Source organism: Corvus kubaryi, unplaced genomic scaffold (genome assembly GCF_017639235.1).
Source record: "Corvus kubaryi isolate FWS band 111438036 unplaced genomic scaffold, C.kubaryi_AGA036_p1.0 37220, whole genome shotgun sequence".
NCBI lineage: Eukaryota > Metazoa > Chordata > Aves > Passeriformes > Corvidae > Corvus > Corvus kubaryi.
Genome location: NW_024581063.1, coordinates 798,989 through 821,397, shown reverse-complemented (window position 1 = coordinate 821,397; position 22,409 = coordinate 798,989). Strand labels below are relative to the sequence as shown.

The window sequence follows — 22,409 nt, the reverse complement described above, 5'->3', positions numbered from 1 at the left end:
CACTCGTCCCCAGGATCTCCTCCCCCATAGCCATTTTAAGGGCAGTTCTGGGGTTTTTAGTTCAAGTGGCTCAAAATGCTGGTTTGGCACCAAGCACTCGGCTGCTCCCAACAATCCCAGTTCCCAGAGAATTTGGGGTGGCTCCCCAGGAGTTTCCACTGTTGTGGTCACACTCCGCCTTCCCTGTGCATCCGGGTCGGTCCCCAAAGCCCTGGTTGTCCCTCTGGGGCTGGGAAAATCCCAGCTCCCCCCCGGATGGGGGTGACTGACTCAGTCTGGCTCCACTCCCGGGATGCAGAGCCGAGGCCGATGCTGTTCCCACTCTCCCTGCGGCATCTGTAGCTTCCCCCGTAGGAAAAAAAATTAAAGATAACATGAAAAAAAAGTGTCAAATTTCAAATAGCAAATAAAAAATAACCCAAATAAATAAACCATCCCTGGAATGGGCAGGGGGAGAGGGGACCGAGGGGCAGCTCGGCCAAACCCAGGCATGCTGGGAAAAGACAGAATACTCAGGAAAACTCAATTTTTTGCTATTTTCCCCATTTTTGATGGCACTTCAGGAAAGGATGAGCCCCAGCCCACCTGGAAGGACAGATTCAGCCTTTATAAATCTAATTAGTGAGCCAGGGCTCCTAATTTTGCCTTTCCAGAGGTGTTCCGGCACCCGGAGCTTCTCCAGGTGCCACTGAGGATGATGATGAGACGATTGGGGAGGGATTATGAGCTGAGTCATTAACTAGCATCGTTAATTAGTCCTATGATGGGCTATAATGGGCTAATCACACCTCCAGGGATTTCTTGCTGAAAATAAAACTCCGTGTTTTATTGAGCGATGGCCGGTGACACCAGTGGTGACAGCAAGGATGGCTCAGCCTATTGCTCCCCTCCTCTCTGGCCCAAAAATAATAATAATAATAATTAAAAAAAAAAATTCTGTCTGGGAAAAAACGTTAAAAAAAAATAATAAAAATATATATATTTACATGTAACTCCAGGAACCGGTATATAAACAAATATCGCTTCAAGTAGTCCTCGATTATTATTAATTATTATTATTTTTTAATACTGATGGTCTCAAAAAAAAAAAAGAAAAAAAGAAAAAGAAGAGGAAAGGTGGTTAGGTCTCATTAAAAAATAAAAAACCAAAGGGAAAAGGTTATTTTTGGCAGGTTTTAACACTTTTCCATGCGCTCAGCGTTGGCGTGGATGAGGCGGTTAAAGCGCGGAGGGCTTGGCTGCAGTGGAGCCAGCTCGGGGTGCTCCCATGGGAGTTCCAGGCTTGGTTTGCTCCTACCGACGGCGATTCGGCACAAGGATCTGGCGGCGGATGCTCCGAGACGTGGGATGCTCTGAGGGGAAGGGCCAGGAGCCGGCCAGGGCCTCCCATCCCGGTCCACCCCCTGGCCACCTGAAGGTCTCAACCCCCCCAAACCATTAAGGCCACCATTAAAACCGTCCCCTCTCGGCCTTTTTAATTAAGAATTCATCCCCCTGGCATTAATGAGGAAACCATCAGAGCACTGCTGATGGGGAGGATGCCCCGGCACGAATGCAGCCCTGGGGTGGAGCATCTCAGACCATGAACTCGTTGCTCCCCAGGAGGACAAGGGGTTGGGCGGCAGCGCAATCGGCCTCGGGGTTCCTCTTGCGTCCCCCTCCAGGCCCCCCATCCGGGGGCTCTTTGGTTTTTGGGGGGGAAGTTTTCACACTCTTCAGTTTCTGTTTGCCTTTCTCCGGGTTGAAGGTCCCGCGTGTGGTGAACTGCGGCCGGTCCTCGGGACAACGGAGCGGCCCCGCCAGGCCCTCAGCGCTCGCCCGGGTTTCGGGGGCCTCGCCGTGTCCCCCCGCTCGGTAGAAAGGAGATTTGGAGTACATCTGGAAGCGCTTCCGGGGCAGGTGGGGCAAGCAGGAGGTGGATGACTGGGAGGAGGAGGAGGAGGAGGAGACGGGGGTGTCGGACGGCTCCGCCGGGTCCAGCCGCATCCTGGGGTGCCGTCGCAGCCGGCTCGGCCCCTCGGCCTTGGCAGGGCGCAGGGAGGTAAGTGCTACACTTCTCTCTGCAGGGGCAGAAGGACCACGGATGGTCAACACCCGGACACCACCCAGTACCCAACCACTCCCTCCCTGGGGACACGTGCCATTGAAGCCAGGACAACGTTCCCAGCATCTCGGTGGGGGCAGCGTCACCCCAGATGATGCGGCAGCACTGGAAGAATGTTCACCTCCCCACCAACCCTGGCTGCTCCCATCCATCCCCCCAGGGCCATGTGCTTGAACCCTTAACCCCCCTCTCTGCACCCATTTAAACCGTTGACTTTCAATAAACTTGAAAATCCCAAATAATAATAATCCTTCCCAAAGTGACAGAAAAACATGGTGCCCCCAAGTTTGGGGGGGGACTGCCCATGGCAGGGAGATGGACTTCATGACCTTTGAAAGTCCCTTCCAACCCAAACCACTGCATCATAAACCCAAGAACACCTGGGTTTACCCGAGCGATCGGAGATGGCTCCTTCGGAGTCAAAGTTCAAATTTTCTGAGCTGTCGGCGGTGCCGATGGAGGCTTCGGACTCGAGGGTTTCATCGTCGGAGGCGCGGGGCTCCAGTGTCAGCATCTCGAATGTCAGCTCCTCCCTGCAAAGCCAACGCAGCCCCATTGACCCAACAGGACCAAAAAGGTGGAGAGGAGAAAGGGATGCACATGCACCAAGAGATCATGGAGGGATGGAGCCCTCCAGTTATCAACCACATGATGTCAAACAACATCCACAGGTTCGGGACGTGGCTCGAACCCTCGGCCAGACTCACTTTTCCTTCTGCAGGCTCTCGATCTGCTCGGTCAGCACCTTCTCCTCCTGCTGCATGGCCACCTGCTGCTGCTCTGTCACCTCCATCTCCATGGCCTCCTCGCTGCTCATGGTCTCCTCGGGGACGTCCGTCACTGAGGGCAAGCGCCCGGTGACAGGGGACGCGGGGCTGGGATAGGCGCCGCGCCGCACGCGTCCTTTGCCCTGAAGAGAGACAATGGTGTCACCACCACCAGCCGAGGTGATGTGGCAAACACTCAGGTGCCAACCACACTGCTCTCCCAAGGAGTGAAGAAGAAGGGCCCAGACACTGGTCCTCAGTGTGCTGCTGCCGGATGCACCCCAGACCCTCCAAAACCTCTCTTCAGGCTGGGAGAAGTACCAGAAGGACTCAACACATTGGAGGGGCCGGGGATAGAGGTGGTGAGGAAGGCAGCAGGGAGGATGATGCTGGTGGACCAAGTGCAGCTTGGACTCCAAGCAAGCCCAGCTAGCAGCAGGATGGGTTCTCACAAAGCCCACAGCCTGTGTGATGGGAAGCTTGACAGTGGCTTTAGGTGGGAGCATCACAAAGGCTTTGATTTCAGGGCACCTGGCTCCCGCTTTATCCTTGGATCAAGTCTTACATCCTTCCCCTATCCACCTTTGGTATTACCTGAGCATCACAAGGGTCTCACTGACCCCTTCAGCAAACAGGAACTCCCACCTAATCATGTTGTCCATGCCCTGATCTCACGTACAGGAGATCCAGAAACCAGGACCACCTCCAGTGGTCCGTTGCAAGACAACCAATGTGGATCTTTGTGCCCACAGCTGAACTGGCTCTGATTTAATGCAGCTCTGAAGAACCACCTCATTTTTTAAATACTGAAACTGGCAACGAAAAAGGACTCAAACAAGAGTGGTACAGATGGAGAGACATATATGCAGCTGTTTTGATCTTCTGAGGACCAGCTCTACAGATCTGCTCCACAGAGCAGAAGGATTCTTGGAGATGAGGGACATGGCAGAGATTAAACAGCTTTTACCTTAACATTATCATGACCAGACATCTCATCTTCTACATTCCAGAACTGATGTGACCAGGACTAAGAGAGGCCCATCACTTGCTGCCCTCCCCTGACAACCATCATCCAGGAAGAATCTGTGTCTCCCTGGGGTGGAAGAGCTTGTTGCAGCTCAACTTTCCTCCCCGTATTTAAGCCCTGCATCCCCAGGTCTTCCTGACAACCCATGTGCCCAGAGCAGGTTTTCAGGATAAAGGATCCTCCCTTTTTCCCTTTAAAAGCTGGATTTCCTCCATTTTAGCCCTTTCATCTTTTAACACCACATCTCAGAGATCTTTGTCAGCAAAGCCGTTCCTGCGCCCTGGTGTTCTTCTGATGACACCTTTCACGTGGGCTCCTGAGCTGAAGCACAGCTCCCTGAATCCTATTAGCCAAAAGCCCCAAGATCCCAAAGATCCCACTGGCTTGTGGAATTAAGCCCCAGAGAAATGCACCAGGGGAGCAGAGCTCGAATTTTACTCTTCTCCACCTCCTGACACTCATGGATGTGGAAGAATGGGGGGAACTTGAGGGAACTTTCATCATGGGCTGCACCTACTAGGAAAGGAAACAGCCCTATGAGCATTCCCAAAATCCTGCAGGTGCTTTTCTTGCCTGTCACAGTCTCACAGAACTCAAACTCAAGCTGGGATGGAGCTGGGGAATACAGGGCTTGCTGGACTACTCCTCATTCAAACCTGGGTGTCCTGACCTTGTGTTCAGGGTGGTAGTACTCCTCCTCCAAGAAGGTGGAGGAGACCTTTGGATGCCTCATGGTCTCCAAGGCATCCAAGCTGAGGTTTTTATCCACCATCTTCAGAAACAGCAGTGCTGTGAAAGGAACTTGATGCTGAAACGCATCCTGAACGAGGAGGAATTGAGGTGAGAAGGGAAGGGATGAATCAAGCAAAGTAAGAAAGAGGGAAGCACAGGATGGAAAAAGAAAATAAAATAGAAAATAAAGTAAGTAGGAAGGGAAAAGGGGTGGGAAGCGGATTTCTGAGGAGCTGCGTGCAGGGATGGCCGAGCGCCAGCCCCAAACTCCTGTGCCCGGGGGACCTGTGGGAGGAACGGCGGCTCCGAGGAGCGGCGGGACCGGACGGGTCACGGACAATGGCCGGTGGGACAGAGCTGGAATGAGCGACGGTGACACACAGCGAGGGTGGCGGCAGCTGCCGCTGATACATACCGGGATTGAACTGCGGGTTATGCTCATAAATCTAACTGCAATTAGTACGGGCTTCTGGATTAGAGAGGAGATGAAAAGGAAAGCAGAAGGTTAAAGTGCACATGCCGCCGCCCCTCCAAAAACCCGCTTTGCTCAGTTTGAGGTTTTTTCAGTTCACTGAGATGAGTGGGGCAGCTCTGCAGCACCAGCTCCACAATCTTGGGCAGCCCCTGCTTGGATTTCATCCCCAAAAAGCAGAAGCAATGTGTCCCTGAGGATCACTGGGGACAGGTCCAAGCAGAGGGCCTGCTCAGCTCCTCAGCCAAAGCCTGTGCCAATGGTGCCGCGCCGAGTCCGTCCCTCTCCCGCAGCCCAACAAGCCAAGCACAAGTGCATCCGCAGCCTGCCGGCCCCCCGCAAGTGTAGAAGCTCAATGAGATGGGTTTGAGGCTCCCAAAAAGGCAGTGCGGGAGCAGGGAGAGCCTTTGGGTTTAGATAATGTGACTGAGCACAAAAAATGATGGTCCAGGTCACCCATGGGGTGATGTTGAGCTGGTCAATGAAAGGCTTGACTCAACTCAGGACCAAACAAGCTCAAATGAAGGTGGAAATGCTGATCAGGAACGTCTGAGCAGGAGTGACAACATTTCCGTGCACAGTTCCCACCTCCTCGTGCTTTGGTGTGACTCCCTGTGAAGGTGAGGGGCCACCATGGGGCTGAGGGTCCCTGTCCTGGTGGAGATGGTGTGTGAGTTTGCGAGGGGTTTGGGAGGCTGGGATAAGCAGGAGAAGATAAGGTAGGGTGGCTTCAGGGGCAAGGAGAGGACAGGAGGGGACAGAGAGGGCTTCGGCATCTCACCATAGATCTGCGGATCAAGGAGAGGCGGCTCTTGGCTTTGTTCTCTGCAAACTCCAGGCTGTTGATGTCCTTGAGACGAGCCTTGTACTTGTTCATCTGCTCGATGACAATTAATTCCACACAACTAAGGGAGAAAAAACCCAAAAGAAGGCAAAATGGGAGGAGGAAGACATTTGATCTGAGCTGCTCTGTCTTGTCTCGGCTTGTCCTTCAACAGGATTTCCTGGTAGCTTCTCCCTTAGTTACAGCACATCCTCTCATTTTATTACAAGGAAAGGATTATTTTGAAGATCTGCCCTGATGGAAGAGCATGGAGAAGAAAAGCTCCAGCTGGAAGCCAGAGGGTGGTGAGAATTCTCCTAGGAAGAGTGATCATGGGCTATGGATGGATTGAGGAACAGCCTAGAGGTATTAAAGATCGCCAAGGACCCAACCTGGAAAAGGGAGTAGTGGAATACAAACCTGGAGAAGGCAGGCCGATTCCAACTCACTTGCAAGCAGTAACTCTGCAGCAGCTTGTGTAACTGAGCCAACTGTGTAATGTTGTCAGGAAGGTATTTGGGGAAAAAAATAGTCCTTTCCTTGTAATCAAACGAGAGGATGTGCAGGAGCTGAAGTGTGGGGGAGAAGCTACAATGAAATCCTGTTAAAGGACAGGTGTTCCTGCCAGCTGGGTCTCCAAACATGTTCTGGTCTTCAACAATTGTAATACTTACTGGAGGTAAAACTGTCTCCTTCAGAAGCCCAGCCCTTCACTGGAGGATTTTCATTATAGTAATTGACTCCAGTATCTATTTTTAAATCTATTTGGTATGAGCCAAACTGAATCTGGTCAAGTGCTTCACGTTTTCACTGTAAAACCTCTGCAATTATGGCAAACACCATAAATAAATCTAAATATATTAGTATTGCTGCAGACCAAGCAACTCACTTCAATAAAAAAGCCAAAATTAGGTAAGAATCAAGATTTGCTTGCCAAGAATGAACTACATTAACTATAACGCCATGTCAGCACAAGCTCCACCTTTTCCTGCTGAGATGTGCCAGGCAGGAGCAGAAGCTTATCCACTCTTGGGGATCCTCCATCACTTAAAAATCCTTGTTAAACAACTTCTCGGGGATTGAGAGAATTGGAAATACCTTCATGCAGATGCATTTATTCGCATTTAGATGCTACGTGTTTATTACTTCATGCCAAAGCTCTCAATTTTTGAGCCATCTGACCATCCTAGGTGGTGCGGTGGTGGAGCTGGCTGACCCAGCCCCAGGCTCTTACGTGGTGGTTTTGCTGATGTCCTGAACGCTCTGCAGTGGGTCTGTTGTGTCGGGGCAGCGGAGGATGCAGGGAGCAAACACGATGGCCAAGGCGTTGGCTGACATGCGGTTGGTCTCCTCTTGGAGGGCAATCCTGAAAAAACAGGGATTAAGTGAGAAGTCAGAGGTGGAGGCACCTCCACTGCACCTCTTGCACATGGTCATGGATGAAGAGAGGAGATGATATTTCTATGGTGCAACCTTGCTTTGAGGGAGAAAGCCAAACCTCAAGACATCTCAGATATTCCCAGGCAACAACCATCCCTTTCCACCCAAAAACATGTCCCTGCAGTGGTGGGCAGCACCACAGAGCTGTAGGAACCACAAGTGACCAGAACACTGCAGAGGTCACTCATCAACACAACATCCCTTGGAGGAACAGCTCCACAGCCACCTCCTGGAAGACACAGCGCATTCAAAAGCTCTTCCCTGTCCCCTGCCACCTGCCTCTGGCCTCAGCTATTCCACTGGGAAGGATGCCTGACCATCCTGCCTTTGCCTAGAGCTGCCCAGGCCCAGCATACCTGACCAGGTGGAAGATGAGGCGCTCCAGGGTGCTGAGGTGGGTGCGGGAGAGCTGGTCGATGACTGAGTACACCCCACGCACCGTCTCCTTCCTCTCCTGGAGGCCTGTGGAGAAACCACCGGCGTTTAGGGGCAGCTTCTACTTCTTCGTCCTATTTTACTTCTTAATTTTCCTACTTAAAAGATACAATGCTGGGGCTGAAATTAGCTGAACCGTGATGCAAAAGCCACCAAATCGAGACCAAATTGCCTGAGGTTTTGCATAAAAACCCCTTTATAGCCAAAAAATCAGACTTTGAAACCAGGTAAATACAATTTGGCAAAACCAGCTGGTTTGGGCCCAAAGAGTGAATCAAAAGTTTGGCACTAAAAGTGGCCACCATTTCCCTCCACCAAGGGAATGGGATAGTGAGGGAGGCTCCTCACCCATCACCCGCAGGAACTCCTCGTAGAGCTCAAAGGTCATGAGGGGGTTGGGCAGATCTCGGAGCCACTGCTTGAACACGCTGGCAATGACGTGGATGTTGTAGTCGTCTAAATTCACGTTATTGATGTCTGGGTTTGGCACCAGATGAAGCAAGAAGGAAAAGAACAAGAGACAATGATCAATATGAAGCCCAAGGCTGGACAAGGTGACCTTTAAAGGTCCCTTCCAACCCAAACTGTTCTATGATAAAGTACTCTAAAATAAAAAATGTTTACGTGCATTTAATGGCAACAAATCCAGCACTCGATTTCAGCTCCACATGGTAAAATTAGAGAAAAATGCATTTTCCAGGGTAAATAACTTCAGGTGGGACCAGGATTTCTCTTCTCGCTGATTGCTAGGGTGTCAGTAAGGCAGCATTTTCCCTCAAATAGAATGACTTTTTTTCATGGATTGCTCCCAAAAACCCCATGAGTTGGTGACCTGAGCTATGGCTGCTGATGTGAAATCATCCCTTGCACGTCCCAGCATCAGGAATGCTGAACCATCCCACCCTCCTCCCATCCAACTTTGCCGCTGCGGAGATTTTCCTCCCCATGTGGGATTTTATCCCGCCTCCTCTTACCTGTATCGAGGCCTTGCCGCAGCTCCTTGATCTTGTTGGTGGATCCTGATTTCCTGTAGATGCCCTCCGTGTACAGCCCGTGCATTTCGATGTAGTTGATGAGCTTCTCCACCAGCAGCGGCACCGCCCGCTCCTCGCTGGTCAGCCGCGACAGCTCCACGCCGAACTGCCGCGGGGAGAGCTCGGGGTCGTGCTGCACAGGAAAAGGGAAAAAGGGATTAAAATTTCTCTGGGAAGCAATGCTGGTGCAGCTTTGGATCCGATTATTCAGAGTCCTTCAGCTGATCTAGGAGATGTGTGAGTCTAATGAAGAAGGACAGGACAGGACACAGGTCTTGCAGTGCTAACCTGGTCTCCGGACATGCACCCGAAGGCAAAAAAGTCTGGATTTTCTTTCTTTAACCACCCCACTGTAGTTATATTCCCAGCCTGGCAGAGCCAATGCAGCTGGGCATGGTCCTCCTCTACATCCTGCCTCTCTGGCACCATCTCCAGGGATGATTTCACCCCCCAAAGATGCACAAAGCAGAACAGGCAAATCTGAATCTTGGGTGTTTAGATCAATTTGAAGCATTGACAGTTACAAAAAACCAGTGAACAAAAAAGATGCCAAAAAAAAGAACATGAGAAGACCCATCTACACCTGTCAGGAAGGAACCTTTTGCCAGCTGCAAGCACTCACTGGAGAGTTGATATCTGGCAAATTGAAATGTGGAGAAAGTCCTGCGCAGGAGATTCCGGATGGGAAAAAGTCAAAGAATCCAATAAAATATTGACATAAATTCTAAGCCCTAGCCAAAGGAAGCTGAGATGCAACTCCACCTTCAGCAAGGCAGTGGCTCCCCTTACAATTCCTCCTGCATTTTTCTTTTTCCCACTCAATGTCGTCTTTCATTGATCCTGCAAACCTTAGGAGCAGATGTGCAGAAGGTCCCCATGCTGTTTCTTTCTCATGACTGATGGTTTGTAGCTCCCTATCACTGAGAACAACCCTGAAACCACAAATTCACCAAGCACAGAGAAACTGGAGCCTTCCTAGAGAACTTCTAACTGCCCAGTGCAAAGCTACCCATGAAGACACAGTGAACTTGCTTCCTTGGGTGCAGCACAAAAACTTCTTTGTGCAGAGAAATCACAACAAAGAAGTTGGCTCCAAGAATGTCTGAAAAAATTAATCAGAGATCTCAATGAACCTCCCAGATTTTAGAGCACAAACTCTTACAAGGTGCTCCCAGCTCTTGCAGAATTAGTGCCAGAAGGGGAAAGAGTGCAGCAAAAATCCTATATATATTCAAAATACAAATGGACTCATGCAGCTTTCTGGGGGCTGTGTATTATGGAGGTTGTTCTCCCCTGAACAGCCTCCCAGGAAGCTGATAAAACTTTCCACTCATTATTATCCTGACTCTATTTCCTTCTTTTGGGCACAAAATAAGCTATTTTAAAAAAACCCCACCAAATCTTGATGAGTCATTGTTAGCCAGGATGACCTGCTGCACTCATTCCCTGTTCCCCACAACCTTAAATCCAGTAAACAATATTTAATTCCCCGCTAAAGAGGGCAGTGAACATCCTCCACCTGCCCTTCTTCGCACAGCTGTGGCAAGCAGGGACCGTGGGCGTGAGAAATAACCTGTATTTCCAAGAATAACCCCACATTTCCAAATCCTTAAAAGCTACAAAGTGAGGGAAATTCCTATTATTCCGTGTGGTTACAAGTCAGGGAATGACACTGCAATATCTGCTGCATGACTGGGCAGATCTACAGTGACTCATCGCTGCGTAATTCCCAAAATACCTACAAAACTCCAGCTGGAGAGACCTCTGGGGATCTCTGGTCCAAGCTCCTGCTCAAAGGAGGGTTATTGCCAGCATTCTATCAAGTTTTGCACCTCCAACAATTTTTATACAAACTTGGGATCACTGTCTCAAGATATTTAATGAAAGCAAAGCAATGAGAGACATTTACCTTTTTGGAGCACTTGGTTGTGGTTTTAAGACAGCACTTCTTGTGACAAGCATATTTACATACTGCAATGGAGAAAAGGAGTGTTTAATTATCCCAAAGGTCACATTGCTGGAGAAATAGGAATTCATATGAATTGAGCAGCTCTCCTCAGAACTACCAGGTCAAAAGCATGTTGGATTTACAGTTTCCAGGGGCCAAGTCTGTATTAGATCCACTTAAACAAAAACAATGAAGCCTTCAAAATTAAAGGTGCCATATTTAAGTCCATGAAACATTAAACCCTCCCCCTCCGACAGATCAACTCAGACTATAATCCATGAGTGACTCCGAGCTATCAGACACAGATACCCTCAGAGATTGGAAATGGCACCTCATTTGTATTCTTCCTGCACTGGGCCTCAAATGCTCCAGGGCTGATGCTGCCAACCTAATCACAAAAATGGAGGAGGGATGACGGAAAAGGCTGATCCATCTCTTGGGCTTTTCCAAAAAGAGACGGATCAACCTTTTCCACCATCCCTCTTCCATTTTCCTGATCTCCCCAAAAATTTACATGCCTGAAAGTCAAAAAGGCGAAGCCAAATGAGTTTGTCAAGGTCAGGATCCCCACAGGCATCCTCAGGGCACATTTCCATACCTGACTTTACTGTCCTTCCTACCATGACACTTCAGTGTGTCTGACATTATGGGATGGCCACATAACCTGATGGGATAGGATGTGTAACACAAAGCTCTACCTGTGCCAGGAAGGACTGCTGGGGTGGACTTACTAGTCAACTGCAGAAACCTTAAGAACTAAGTTCCTAAAGCTCTTCAGGTGTTACAAAAATCAAAATTACTTGAGCGTGGGGTTGGAGGAAACAGCAGCGAACACTTCAAAATCCCCAAACTCATCACTGTGATAGAAGCACAAGAAAAGGACCAAAGAAAGGGTGCTTACATTTACAAACAGAAGCCCTGTCCATGATCCAGATCAAGGAGGAACAATATTCACAATACGTGGGGATGCTGTATTGGGTCGCCTTGAAAATGTGACCATTGTGCTCTTCCACCTGGAGGATAAAGGTTGGGTGGTGAGAAAAGGGAGCTGGTGCTCAGCCTGCCGCAAAATGGGAAGATGAACACAGTCAGCTGTCCAACTTCAGCTCTTACTTGCTTTTATTTGGTATTTTTGTTTCCTTTTCAGCCCAACAACCCCACAGACAACCCAAACCAACATCCATCTTACAGGGGAACCGAACCATCATGGAAACAGGTTGGAAACTCTTTGACTGAGCTTGGCAGGTCAACTTCTTCATGTTAAGAAGGTTTCCTATGCATCTGTGGCCCCTTTTTTTTGGCTCTGCACCTACACCCTCCCTAGTACCATCATATCCCTTAGGAAAACAGGAGATGTAATGTCCTACATGTCTGATCCCAGAGATGTAAAACACACACTATAAATTTATGCAGAAACCCGGAGCAAGACTTTGTTTTGCTTTCAGCCCTTCTCTAACAACCCTTGACATTACATTTATGTTTTGGCTGATGAGGGATGTGTTTTCAGAGCCAACCCAAGTGATCCTTGATCAAGCAAAGCAGATCCATCTTGAATGTCTTTCTAACATGTCCTTTCAGGGCTGACATTCAGATCTCAGCCCAGGACATGTCACAAGCTGGTCTATTGTCATTCTGGCCCCAAGGACATTGATTTTTTAATGTGCAGGCTTAACTCACCACATCTGTTTCCTTTTTCCTTCTCTTTTTTCGTTCTGTTTTTGGCACCTGGTGACGAAAGAGATTTAAGTCAATTTTTGGGCAATTTTGCCAGGTAAAGAGTACAGAGGGTTCATATCTAACATTGTCCAGTGCCTTCCAGCACCATTCTCCGGTGCACCTGAAGCCCCAGGAGAGTCACTCTAAATAACTCTCCTATGGATCACACCATTTTTGGAATTTCCCTGGATAGCTCTTTCCATCTTCATCTTGGAGCTGGGAGTAGCTGCTGCTCCAGCTCTGACCCCACCAGCAGCGACCCACGGGGAACATGATGCTCAGCCTGCTCTGAGGAAAACCTGCCTGCAGAGGAGGCTGGACAGGACTCGGAGCAGAAGAGCCAGGAGATGGGATATTTGCACAATAGACACCATCTCCCAAGCCCAGCCTCAGATCCCGTGGTCAGCCTTGCAGACAATATGGAGCAGGAAGTGAGATCAGGTCTGGGACACGGTGCAGGCTCTTACTGCTCTAAGAACCGTACCTAGACCTGAGCCACTGCCCCTTCTCCTGCAACCCAACCCATGGTGATGTGTGTGGTCACTTGGGAAGTGATCAGGAGATGTGAGAGGGTGTATCTCTTTCACTGTCCCTCAAAGTTTGAACAAACCCCCCAGAACTAAAGAAGAAGAACCAGGAGCTGCCTTTCCAACCGTCCACAGCTGGTTGCAGCTTTGACCTGGAGATAACATTTAATCCTTGGCGTTGGCCAAGCCCCGCTCAGCCCAGATGTGATCTGGGCTTGGCTGAGCCCAGTGACACACAACCAGTGAGCCACACCTTGCCTTGTCCAGCTCAGCTTAAAGCAGAGAAGACAACAGAGGGTCCCAGGTGTCTACAGAGGCACAACCCCACAGAAAGACAGTTCCCAAGCCTTCAAGGGAGTTTAAGAAAAGTGCCAAGTACCTTCCCTGCGGTGTAGTCCAGGGGTTTGTACTCTATCATATATTCATCCAGGAAGACTTTGAAGGTATTGACCCAGACTTTAACCGGAGACTCACTCCAGTCCCTCTGCTCAAGCCTCATGGTCTTCTCCAGAATCTGCTCGAATAAGGCGTAGAGATCCTTGTAGCGGATGCTTTTCCCATCGTCCATCTTTTAAGGAAACAGAAGCAAAAAGAAAAGTGATTTTTATACAGCCCAGCTGTTTCTGGAGACTTTTTCTTCTCCAGACAATTATTTCAGCTTCACCAGCTTCCAGCTGCTTGGGGAAAGTCCAAGTATGATAAAGAGAAGAAAAAAGGATCAGACATCTCCATCACTCGCAAAGGTAACACAAAGGTTTCCAGGCACTTTGGGGGGCAAATTGGAGTTTATTGACTTTCTGTCATCTCCACTTTGGCTGGGAGCAAAGCTGTAATGAGGATCAGGAATCTACACCCAATGGCTCATGAGGAAGAGTTAGTCCAAATTTAGATCATGGGACTGAATGCAAAGGAAGCATATCCATCCTTTGGGATGAGCAGACCAGCAATGGAGGGCTTGGCAACACCTGTACCACCAGGACAATCAGAATATCCCTTTTCTCCTGGAAATGGAAGTCCCACCCATCATCTGTTTGCTTACCGCCAACGCCGAGGAGTAAAAACTGAAGATGTTTTGTCGGAATTCCTTCAGTGCTTTCTTGAACACGACATCCACCAGCGTGTCCTTCTTGCTATCCTCATTGTCCAGTTCATTCATCTGGGAAAACAAGGAGGTTTTGGCACCCACGGCCCTTTTGCTGCAGCAGAGCTGGCGTGAGATGAAGCAGCACTAAGAAGCAGCTGCTCCACCATGATCACCAGCTGGTTTCTACTGCATGAAAACCAGAAACTACTCCCAGACCTGCCCTGGCACCCTTAGATGAATTATTAGCATGACTACAGTTGCCCACAGGACCATTTTGACTTCACTGCCTCCATCTGCTCCTGGATCTCTGTGCTGATTTATGGAGCAGTGAAGGCAGCAGTTACCTTTTTCAGGAGAAACTCATCCATGCTCTTCAGGTCGCTGGCGCTGGTTATGATCTGCAGGGAGTCGTTCTGCCACTGCACGGGCTCCAGAGCCACGTTGCTGATCTTGACGCTGCGCTTGCGCTTCACTTTGGGAGAGGGTTCCTTGTTCTCCTTGAACTCCCGCCGGTAGATGCCCGACAGCTCAGGACTCCGTGGGGGCGTCAGGTGATGAGGACCCAACTCTGCTGGTGATAAATGAGAAGAGGGAAAGAGATTGATGAGCAGATGAAAAATAATTGCGACACTGAAACAGGGAGATGGGCATCGGAATAAAGCTGTGGAGGAGAAAAGCACAGTGTAGAACTCACAGGAAGATTAAATGTCATTTCTGCTTTGGTTATTTCCTCCCTCAAGAGAGGAAACATCTGTCCATGTCCAGATGGTGGCTGGAAGGATTAGTGACATGGAATTCCTTGAGATCCACTATGGATCCCACCCTCTAACCTGCTTGCCATCGCTCTGGGTTGACACCATCCATGAATTAAGAGACATGAACCAGCATGGACACATCCCCATTTCCCAACCCAGTTTCTCTCTCCTTACAACTGGTCCCGTGTCCCCCCACCACGTACCTTCACCAAGCTGCAAGCCAGGAATGGCCTCCCTGCCAGGGGCTTCCTGCTCCGCGTACAGCTCCAGCAGCTCAGACTGGGTAGCGAGCTTCTCCCGGGGGGTCTTCTTCTCCCCCTGCTTTCCCTTCACCCAGAACCTCATCTTGGCTCTTTGAGGCCTGGAAATAAATCATGGAAAGAGGAACTGCCTTCACTAGGAAATGTCCTTCTACCCAAAACTACCCCAATCTCCTGGACCTTCCTGGTGCTTGAGGAGATGAATCCACGCAATTTCTACCAGGGAAACATGGCTACTCGACCTCAGCAAAGGCGAGAAACTTCAGTTTCGTGGATGGGATTGGGTGGTTTGGGACAGGACGTGTGGCCCATGTCACCAAAACTTAATTGTGCCATGAGCCAGACATCTCATTTAAATAGTCATGTAGGAAAGGTGGGAAGGGTAACTCGTGCTGGCCTTGGCAGCTCCAAAGGAGCCTGGGTGGCTCAACAGGTGATGGAGAGCAAGAGGGACACGGGAGGGACATGTCTGCCATCTCCAGCCGTGATTCCTACCTCCCATCTGGAGTCAGACTCTTCTGCGTGGCTGCCAGCTTCCCAATCTCCCCCTGGGACATGGTTTTGTGCAGTTTGGCCTGGCCTTCCCCGGAGGTGAATCGCTGCACGGTCTGTAACGATTCCAAGCACGGAGCATTTAAAAACAAGACAGCTCTTGGGATATCAGGTGATTTTTTTTCCCTATCAAAAATCAGCTATTTCATCTCCTACATCTTTATTTCTACTTGCCTACAAGTGAAAACCTACAGTCCTGGTGAGCCCCTAGAGAAATATTTTAATGACTCCTAATAAAGAGAGGCATTTCCCCTGCCAACTCTCCAACCAGGTACAACTTTCTTTTTCCTTGAGCAGTCGGTGATGAAAATCAGTTTGCACCAAGCCACGGGTCCTTATTGCTCAGCCTGCACAGCTCTTCCACCATCTTCACCCAGACACTCCAGCTCTCTACCCAGAGTGTCCTGCTAGCCACAAAGAAGTGATTCCCCAAGGGAACCTTCAACCACCTGGATCTGTCCCAGCAGAGGTTCCAACTCTTGTCGAGCACTTTACAGAAAAAAAGACCAAAGTCTTTGTGCCAAGGACACACCAAAATGAACCCTTTAATGAAGAAATTTTTCAGCTTTAATAGAAAATATCTCCATCTTTGCCACCATTTAATGTGCCCTTGGATAATTTTTAAGGGTGGGATGAATTTACAATAATTCAGCCTAACAGGATCCCATGAAGTAGCCCAGAAGCAGAATTGCCATATTTAAAAAATATAAAAATTTTTGTTCTATTTTCTGATTGCAGCTGTGATTTGGGAGCTGATGGTCAAATACCTCCTGTAGCTTTCCTATCACCTCAATGTCTCAACTGAATGCTCTATGTTTTAAAGCACTTATTTTACTTCTATTAAAAAGATTTTAAATAAAATTTTATAAAAAATAGGCAGGGGGAGGGGGGCACATTTGCCATATTTACTCATTTTCCATGTTTTATTTCTCCCCCTGACTAACCTCTCTTCCAACCAGGAGATGGCAGCATGTAAGGCAAAATTACCACTGGGAAAGTCAGGAACTGCCTAAACCATGAAAGAGATTTTGTTCCTGTCATTCTTACATTTAGGTGATGATCACACAGAAATTGTGGGTGGACACTAGGAAAAAAGCAATTCAAAACCTGTAAAAGTGACTCCATCCGGCCCAAACCTACTACTTGTTTTAAAAATGATCTGTTAAATATTTGCCCCTACAACATGGTTTTGTTCTTGGGTAATTTCAACTTTTTGAGTTTCCAGCTTTAATAAACAAAGACTAAAAGGCATTTTTTGCATGAGATCCTTCTGCCTGAGGTTCTCTGCCAGGAAACTCTGAAGGGAAAGGACAGGAAACCTTCTCAGATGTCAAAATGAGCATCTGCACCAGAAAATCCCCTCCTAGGGAACACAACAAAGCACCAAGAGGGCAAATGGCAATAACTGGGGCTCTGAAGTTGTCTCCTGGATGAGGAAGGGACCAAGTATTTTTCCTCTGACAGAGCAACCTGTGTTTCACCCACCCACCCATAAGGTAACTATGGCCAAGGGGCTCGTCCCAGCAGGCAGCAGTGCTGTGTGCTGCATGGAAAAACTTCCTGAAGCTCAGTGAATGCTGCATGGAAGAACTTCCTCAAGCTCCCTCTGAATGACTTAGGACAAGAGATCCTTTCACTGCTGGCTCTTCAGCTGTGCTTGGGATCAGCTAGTGGCAAGTACTTGGACTCATCTTCGTCAGTTCATGGCTTTAGTGTGGAGGGTGGAGCAAAACGACTGGTTCATTATGCAGGTCCCTCTCTCTAAGGATGTTTGCAGAGGGTATTTCTGGTGTGGTTCCTCTAGCCACGGCTTTCCACTTATGCAGCTGCTGCAGGAAAGCTCTCCAGGTGTAGGTGCCAAACAAAAGTGGTGTTAACATGTGCTGACCACAGCCAGGAGCTGCTCCTCCCACTTGTGTCTCACTGCAAGGTAGGTTAATTCTTGGCTATTCACCAGCCAAAAAACTTGAATCTTGGTCTTGTCAGAAGGCCCTTAATCCTTAAAGAACCTCGGAGTCAACTGTACCTGCAGCAGCTACCTCATGTACTGGTGCCCCATGGGCTGCAGATGCTCTGGGTGTTCGATGCTCTGGGATACCCTGGACATGGGTTGGGAGCACTGGATTCCAGTGGGCCTCTACTCACCAGGTGGGGAACACAATCAGTGACTTGATGGCCAAGAAAAGAACGGGCAAACCAGGCGGTGCAGCTGGTGACCCATCACATGCTCAGCTCCATGGGGCTGCACGTGATCTCTCACTCATCCATCCAGCAGCCTGGGCTGCTGAGCAGGACATGGGAAGAGGCTGTTTTGGAAGGTTGTAGCTGGAGGCAGGAGCTGCATGAAGGAGCTATTCACTGGCACAGGACCCAGCCTGCACATGGTGGCTGCTGGACTTGCCTTCATGTGACCATCACAAGGCACAACCAATGTGTCTGCACAGACATCAACCTCCTGTGTTTGTACCCAAACCACCCCCACAGGCACCAGTCCAGCTTTATCACAGGCTGCTCCACCATCTGCAACACCCAACTGGGCTTTGCTAATAAATACGGATAAACAGTCCTGAAATCTTGCTACTTGTGATGATCCTGACCCAAAAAAGCCCCAAGCCAAAGGGCTGATCCCAAACCTGCAATACAGAATACAGATGGAAACACTGGACACATTGTCAGGACACACAGATGGAGGGTAGCGCGCAGCACACGATGTCAGGGGTAGCATTGGCCTAGAAAGCAGAACTTAACCACATGAGGGGTGAAAGTCCTGAGCACCAGTTAGAACCAGTGCTGGAGAGCAGAGGAGAAGAGGGACACAGCAGAGACAAGAGAGAGGTGGCACCTACTGCTACTCGCATGCACTGAGAGCTGTTAAACCAGGTGAGCAGAGTCCCAAAGAGCACTTCCAAGGAGTGCAGTGACCCAGGATGCTCCCAAGGATGGAGCTTGCCAAGCACCAGCACAGCACTTTTCACACCCCAGAGGGAATGATTTCTACAGCTACAATTCCCCTTTGCATGTGGGCAGCCTCCAGGAGCACAGCAAAGCACTCCAGGTATGGCACAGGGTGCCATGGTTTGGTGGTGAGCAAGGCGGTGCTGGCTTTGTGGTTCGACTCAACAATCTTAGGGATCTTTTCTAACCTAAATGTTCCTATGATTCTGTGTAAAAAAGTCCATTTTACTACATAAAATTCTCCCTTTCCCAATCCACAAGCGGGGATTTGCACAAAGCTGCAGTCAGGTTATCTCAGTCCATAGAGATGAGTATTCCTGTCTCAACCCCCCCAGCAAATTTATCAAGACCAGGCCTAAAAATTTATGGAATTTGTAAATCTCTGCCCTCTTTCAGTGAGGAAATTATTCTGGGAAAAATTATCCTTTATAATAAGAGCTGCTTAAAGAAAAGTCATGAAAAGCCCTCCTTGACCACCTGCTTTTCTAGGAAAAGCAGCTTTCAGGATTGCATGGGATGTTTGCTGGACCCACAGCAATGCTGTGGCACAAAATAAATCACTGGCTTTGGGTTTCATGCTTTTCTTTGGTTTTATACTCAGCTCCACATCCTGTACTGCAGCTGGAGGAGAGGAACATGGCAGCCCTACCCAACGCTCCACCCAAACTCGCCCAGCAGGAGATGATTCTTGTTTAACCACACTTCTACAGGAACATCTCCACACTCCTCAGGAAAAAAATTATGAGCGGGTTGGAATCTGTTGGCCTCTTCCTCTCGGTTTGTGATTTTCCAAAAGCAGCTTATGTGGCTGGGAGATTAAGCCTGAGATGCAAAAGCTCCACCGCGCTGGCTCATGTCGGACCTGCCAAGGGACACTCGTCACTGTGCTTGGAAAAACCACTCAGGTTGGTTGTCTTTGTTTTAAACCCACCATTTCACCCTCACTATGTTTTTATTGCCCAATTTCCATGGTTTTGCTTTCTCTGAGCTGCTGTCTGCCAGCATCACTCTGATAACTGAGGACCGAATGATCATCGGATATTGTGGCTAAGGATAAAAAATCAGAAGTAAATGAAGGTGCACGATTTATATCATTTTGTGGTCTGTTGCTTTTTGGACATATTTACTTTCGTTTTTGTTACAGATGTGTGTAGACCATTTTTAGATCAAAAGGTTCCAAGGGGAGGATTGAGGTTAAAGCCCCCAAAACAGGTAGTTGTGCAATACAAGTCGTAATGCTCCAGGAAACTGTGGGAACTGTGGTGGACATCTATCAACCCAGGAGCAAGAAACAGAGTTTGGATGGAGCTCTGAGCACCCTGGTCTAGTGGAAGGTGTCTCTGCCCATGGTAGGGGCTTGGAATTAGATGAGATTTAAAGTCCCTTCCAATCCAAACCATTCTGTGATTCTGTGATTCCATGGTGTTGCCTCTGTTTATGCTGTGTTTGCCAAGTTTACCCATCTACAGCATCCTTGGGAGTGGGAAAAGAAGCGGTGGAGGGATCAGTGCAGCTAAGGTTAGCAAAGAAAGGCTCCCGCAGCTCCGCTCGCTCCCTCAGTTTCATTTCCCCGCCACGTTGGACACAATTACCATTTCGGAGTCACTGTAACAGGCCTGCCCCAGGCGGGCTGCAGGCACCGCCTCGGCGTGAGGAGGGTGCTCAGAGGAGAGAAGGAACTCAAAACTGCCATCGTAATCCTCTTCCTCCGTATCCCCCTCCCCATCAGCAAAAGTACCTCTAGTCAAGAAATCGGAGCGCGTCCGCGCCATGCGGGCTTTCTTTTTATGGCTCGGTCTGGGCACCTGCTTGACCAAAGGATAAAACAAAACAAAACGAAAAGAAGGGTTTTAAAGTAAAAAGGAGACTCTAGCCACGTAGCCTTAAGACATCTCTGAGTGACGCCGCACCCCACGGAGGGGATGCAGTATTATGTCTAGTGACAACAGCAAAGGACCAGGAAGAACAAAAACCAAGACAGGACGGTGGAAATGGACAATCATGGGTGTTACTCAAACGGACGTTAAACCAAACCAGGACAAGACGGTGCTGGACTGTGTTTGCCATCAGGATCACAGGATCCTTTTATCCAGAGCTGCTACAAATTATTCCTACAGGGCTTTTTATTTTAAGAGAAGGTGTGGAGGTTACCATGCTATCATATCCCCCTTCCCTATCCATGTCTAGCAGCCCTTGCACTTCAGAGTTCACGTCTTTGAAGCTTTTGAGGGAAAACTGGCAGAATAAGTTATTTTCCACCTTTTCAACGGAAAGAGAAAATAAACAAGTCACAACTCACCTCGCCTCTGCCAGACCCCGGCATCTTAAATGGCTTCCGTGCTAGTTCACCTTTGGAAAGGCACTGATGATTTGCCTCTCTGCTGAAACACAACAGAACAGAGATCTTTCATCCTCTCCCAAAAGCCTTCCCACCACGCCAGCCCAGCTCCCAGGAGCACACAGTCCAAGCAGTGAAGACCAAATTGCAAGTCTGAGGTCGTCGAGTTTCGGAATTGCTTGGAATTCTTCAGGATTGGACTTAATACCACAAGACAAGAAGAGAAAACATTCTGCCTGTCAACTTTATCCAGCAAGGTGGTTATGGATTGTACCTTTGTACTTTGGGATTCTCAAATGTGACTATTCTGCTGCAGAGCAGAAATTAAAATACAGCAATTCTTAATGTTTTTTCCTCCCTGTTGCTTGTTTGTGTTGCTCATGAACCAGGAAAAGAAATTTTAAACAGGAACCTTCTCTCGTCACAAATGGCACAAAACCCACAAGACTACAACATTTGGAGGTACTTTGAGTTACTAACAGTCATTCACTGGGAGCTTTTGCTTTGGAAAGGGTACAGCAGGAGTTAGGACAGGGGTGGTTTATGTCCTTTTTAAGCTACATGGCCAAAACCACCCCCAAATTAGGCAAGGCACTTTAAGAAACACAACAGAGTGGGAGCAAACGTTGTCTCAAAACCTTGCTGCCATCTCCAGATCCTGGAGCAGCCCAAGGTGAAGCAACGTGATGGAGCTGAGCAACTGCTAAGCCCATTACAGGTGTAGTTAATTACATATGTGAGTGATACGGTCTCCAAAGCGCATTCACTCCCAAACTCTCTCTGGAGAGATGGTGTTTTTTCATCTGCAATGGCCAGAGTGTCCACATGGCTTTGCTGGATGTATTAATTATATGGTAAACAAGGAAAATCCTGGAATTTTTTTCCTCATCGAGTAATTTCTATTCCAACCACCCAAAAATCCTAAGAAACTTATTCATCATCTTTCACCTTGAGAAATAAACTCCCAGCACTATTCATGTAGGGTAAATAAAACCAGTATTGAGCCTGTTCATTGACTCCCTTCACCTGCTAATGTCCGTGACTATCTCCCCTGGATTATATGATGTTTTAAGAGACAGAGAAATCATATTCCAGGTCTTTTTCCTTTCCCTCTGGCCTCCTTGTTGCTAGAAGATCAAGAATGTGTTGTTTAACTATGGGGTTTGTGCAGACTCCAGAAACAACGTTCCGAACCCTTTGTCTAAAAAGGTCCCTAGCAGAAGAAAGAGCCTATGGAGACAGCCTATGGAGACAGGCTATGGAGAAAGCCTACGAGACAGCCTATGGAGACAGGCTATGGAGAAAGCCTATGGAGAAAGCCTATGGAGACAGCCTATGGAGAAAGCCTATGGAGACAGCCTACGGAGACAGCCTATGGAGACAGCCTATGGAGAAAGCCTATGGAGACAGGCTATGGAGAAAGCCTATGGAGAAAGCCTA

At 48.7% G+C, this 22,409-nt stretch overlaps 1 protein-coding gene across 11 annotated transcripts in view; it reads right to left on the bottom strand.

Moving 5' to 3' along the window:
* Positions 1 to 1,019: 1,019 nt before the first annotated feature.
* Positions 1,020 to 22,409, bottom strand: part of MYO9A (myosin IXA) — a 175,617-nt gene continuing 154,227 nt past the window's right edge. For 4 of the 11 annotated variants that reach the window (XM_042022730.1, XM_042022729.1, XM_042022738.1 and 1 more), the window contains 19 exons: positions 20,931 to 21,012; positions 20,224 to 20,439; positions 15,620 to 15,732; positions 15,068 to 15,225; positions 14,454 to 14,680; positions 14,065 to 14,181; positions 13,405 to 13,593; positions 12,460 to 12,507; positions 11,684 to 11,795; positions 10,744 to 10,805; positions 8,775 to 8,967; positions 8,149 to 8,277; positions 7,722 to 7,827; positions 7,160 to 7,291; positions 5,884 to 6,007; positions 5,046 to 5,099; positions 2,812 to 3,014; positions 2,495 to 2,637; positions 1,020 to 2,060 (listed from right to left, as the gene is read on the bottom strand). In XM_042022730.1, coding sequence (XP_041878664.1) covers positions 1,576 to 2,060; positions 2,495 to 2,637; positions 2,812 to 3,014; positions 5,046 to 5,099; positions 5,884 to 6,007; positions 7,160 to 7,291; positions 7,722 to 7,827; positions 8,149 to 8,277; positions 8,775 to 8,967; positions 10,744 to 10,805; positions 11,684 to 11,795; positions 12,460 to 12,507; positions 13,405 to 13,593; positions 14,065 to 14,181; positions 14,454 to 14,680; positions 15,068 to 15,225; positions 15,620 to 15,732; positions 20,224 to 20,439; positions 20,931 to 21,012 — 2,893 coding nt within the window. In that variant the 3' untranslated portion in view covers positions 1,020 to 1,575. The remainder of the gene's footprint in view (positions 2,061 to 2,494; positions 2,638 to 2,811; positions 3,015 to 5,045; positions 5,100 to 5,883; positions 6,008 to 7,159; positions 7,292 to 7,721; positions 7,828 to 8,148; positions 8,278 to 8,774; positions 8,968 to 10,743; positions 10,806 to 11,683; positions 11,796 to 12,459; positions 12,508 to 13,404; positions 13,594 to 14,064; positions 14,182 to 14,453; positions 14,681 to 15,067; positions 15,226 to 15,619; positions 15,733 to 20,223; positions 20,440 to 20,930; positions 21,013 to 22,409) is intronic. The other 7 variants (XM_042022731.1, XM_042022733.1, XM_042022734.1 and 4 more) reach the window with 7 other exon arrangements.